Raw genomic sequence first — 999 nt, 5'->3', positions numbered from 1 at the left:
CATCGTCGTCATCGTCATCGTCAGCACCATCATCGTCGTCATCGTCATCGTCAGCATCATCATCGTCGTCATCGTCATCGTCAGCATCATCATCGTCGTCATCGTCATCGTCAGCATCATCATCGCCTTTATAATCATATTCTTTATCACCACTATCATAATCATTACCACCGCCACTACCATCATCATCATCATCATCATCATCATCATCACCACCATCATCATCACCACCATCATCATCACCATCATCGCCTTCGTTATCATATTCTTTATCGTCATCGTCGTCACAGTGGTCGTCATCGTCGTCGTCGTTTCAGACAACTCGTCAAGTATGCGCCGTGTAGAAGAGAGAAAGAACGGGTCCATGCGTGACCACCACCCCCACACGCTGCCGCAGCGAACAGACATCCATCTACAAGCTACTACCCCACGTGATGGTTGCGTGATCGCTGACGTCAGGGTCACGGCGAGGTCACACGATCGTCAGCGTCGTTTCTTCGGGAATGCCGAACTCGGCCTTGTGGTCGTCGAAGAGCCGGCAGAGGGCGCGCGTGTAGATGTCGTGTGTTTTGTCCACTAGTTCGTTATCTGGCTCCTCGACTTTCTCCAGATCGATGGGTTTACCGACTGAAACAAAAGGTACGGGTCAGTTGGCTTCATCTTCGTAGCCATCATTGTTATTGAGATCCTCATCCTCATCATCTTAATCATCATCGTTATCATGGTCGTCGTCGTCGTTGCCATCGTCGTCGTCGTCGTCCATCCCGTTATGGTCATCGTCCCCATTGCTGTCATGATCAACGTCATTTTGACACCGGACCGGAAGAGAAACATCCAGGAAGGCCTTCCCCGCTGACTCACCGAATAAACTCGATCATTTCCCGCGCAACATTAATAATTATACTAATTTAATAGTTATTATTAAATTATAGTTATTAGTTTAATAGTTATTAAGCCACAGATTTTAAAACACATCAAATAACTTATATGTAGGCATTG

At 46.9% G+C, this 999-nt stretch overlaps 1 protein-coding gene across 1 annotated transcript in view; it reads right to left on the bottom strand.

Annotated features, from left to right (window-relative positions):
* Window positions 1-86: 86 nt before the first annotated feature.
* Window positions 87-999, bottom strand: part of LOC106812761 (2-acylglycerol O-acyltransferase 1-like) — a 17,365-nt gene continuing 16,452 nt past the window's right edge. Inside the window, exon 6 of the mRNA XM_014816732.1 lies at window positions 87-627. Within this exon, the coding sequence (XP_014672218.1) occupies window positions 473-627 (155 nt within the window). The 3' untranslated portion in view covers window positions 87-472. The remainder of the gene's footprint in view (window positions 628-999) is intronic.

The sequence above is a fragment of the Priapulus caudatus genome, unplaced genomic scaffold, assembly GCF_000485595.1.
Source record: "Priapulus caudatus unplaced genomic scaffold, Priapulus_caudatus-5.0.1 Scaffold683, whole genome shotgun sequence".
NCBI classification, from domain to species: domain Eukaryota; kingdom Metazoa; phylum Priapulida; class Priapulimorpha; order Priapulimorphida; family Priapulidae; genus Priapulus; species Priapulus caudatus.
The sequence above is the reverse complement of the archived record's forward strand: the minus strand, read 5'-3'. Positions and strand labels throughout refer to the sequence as shown.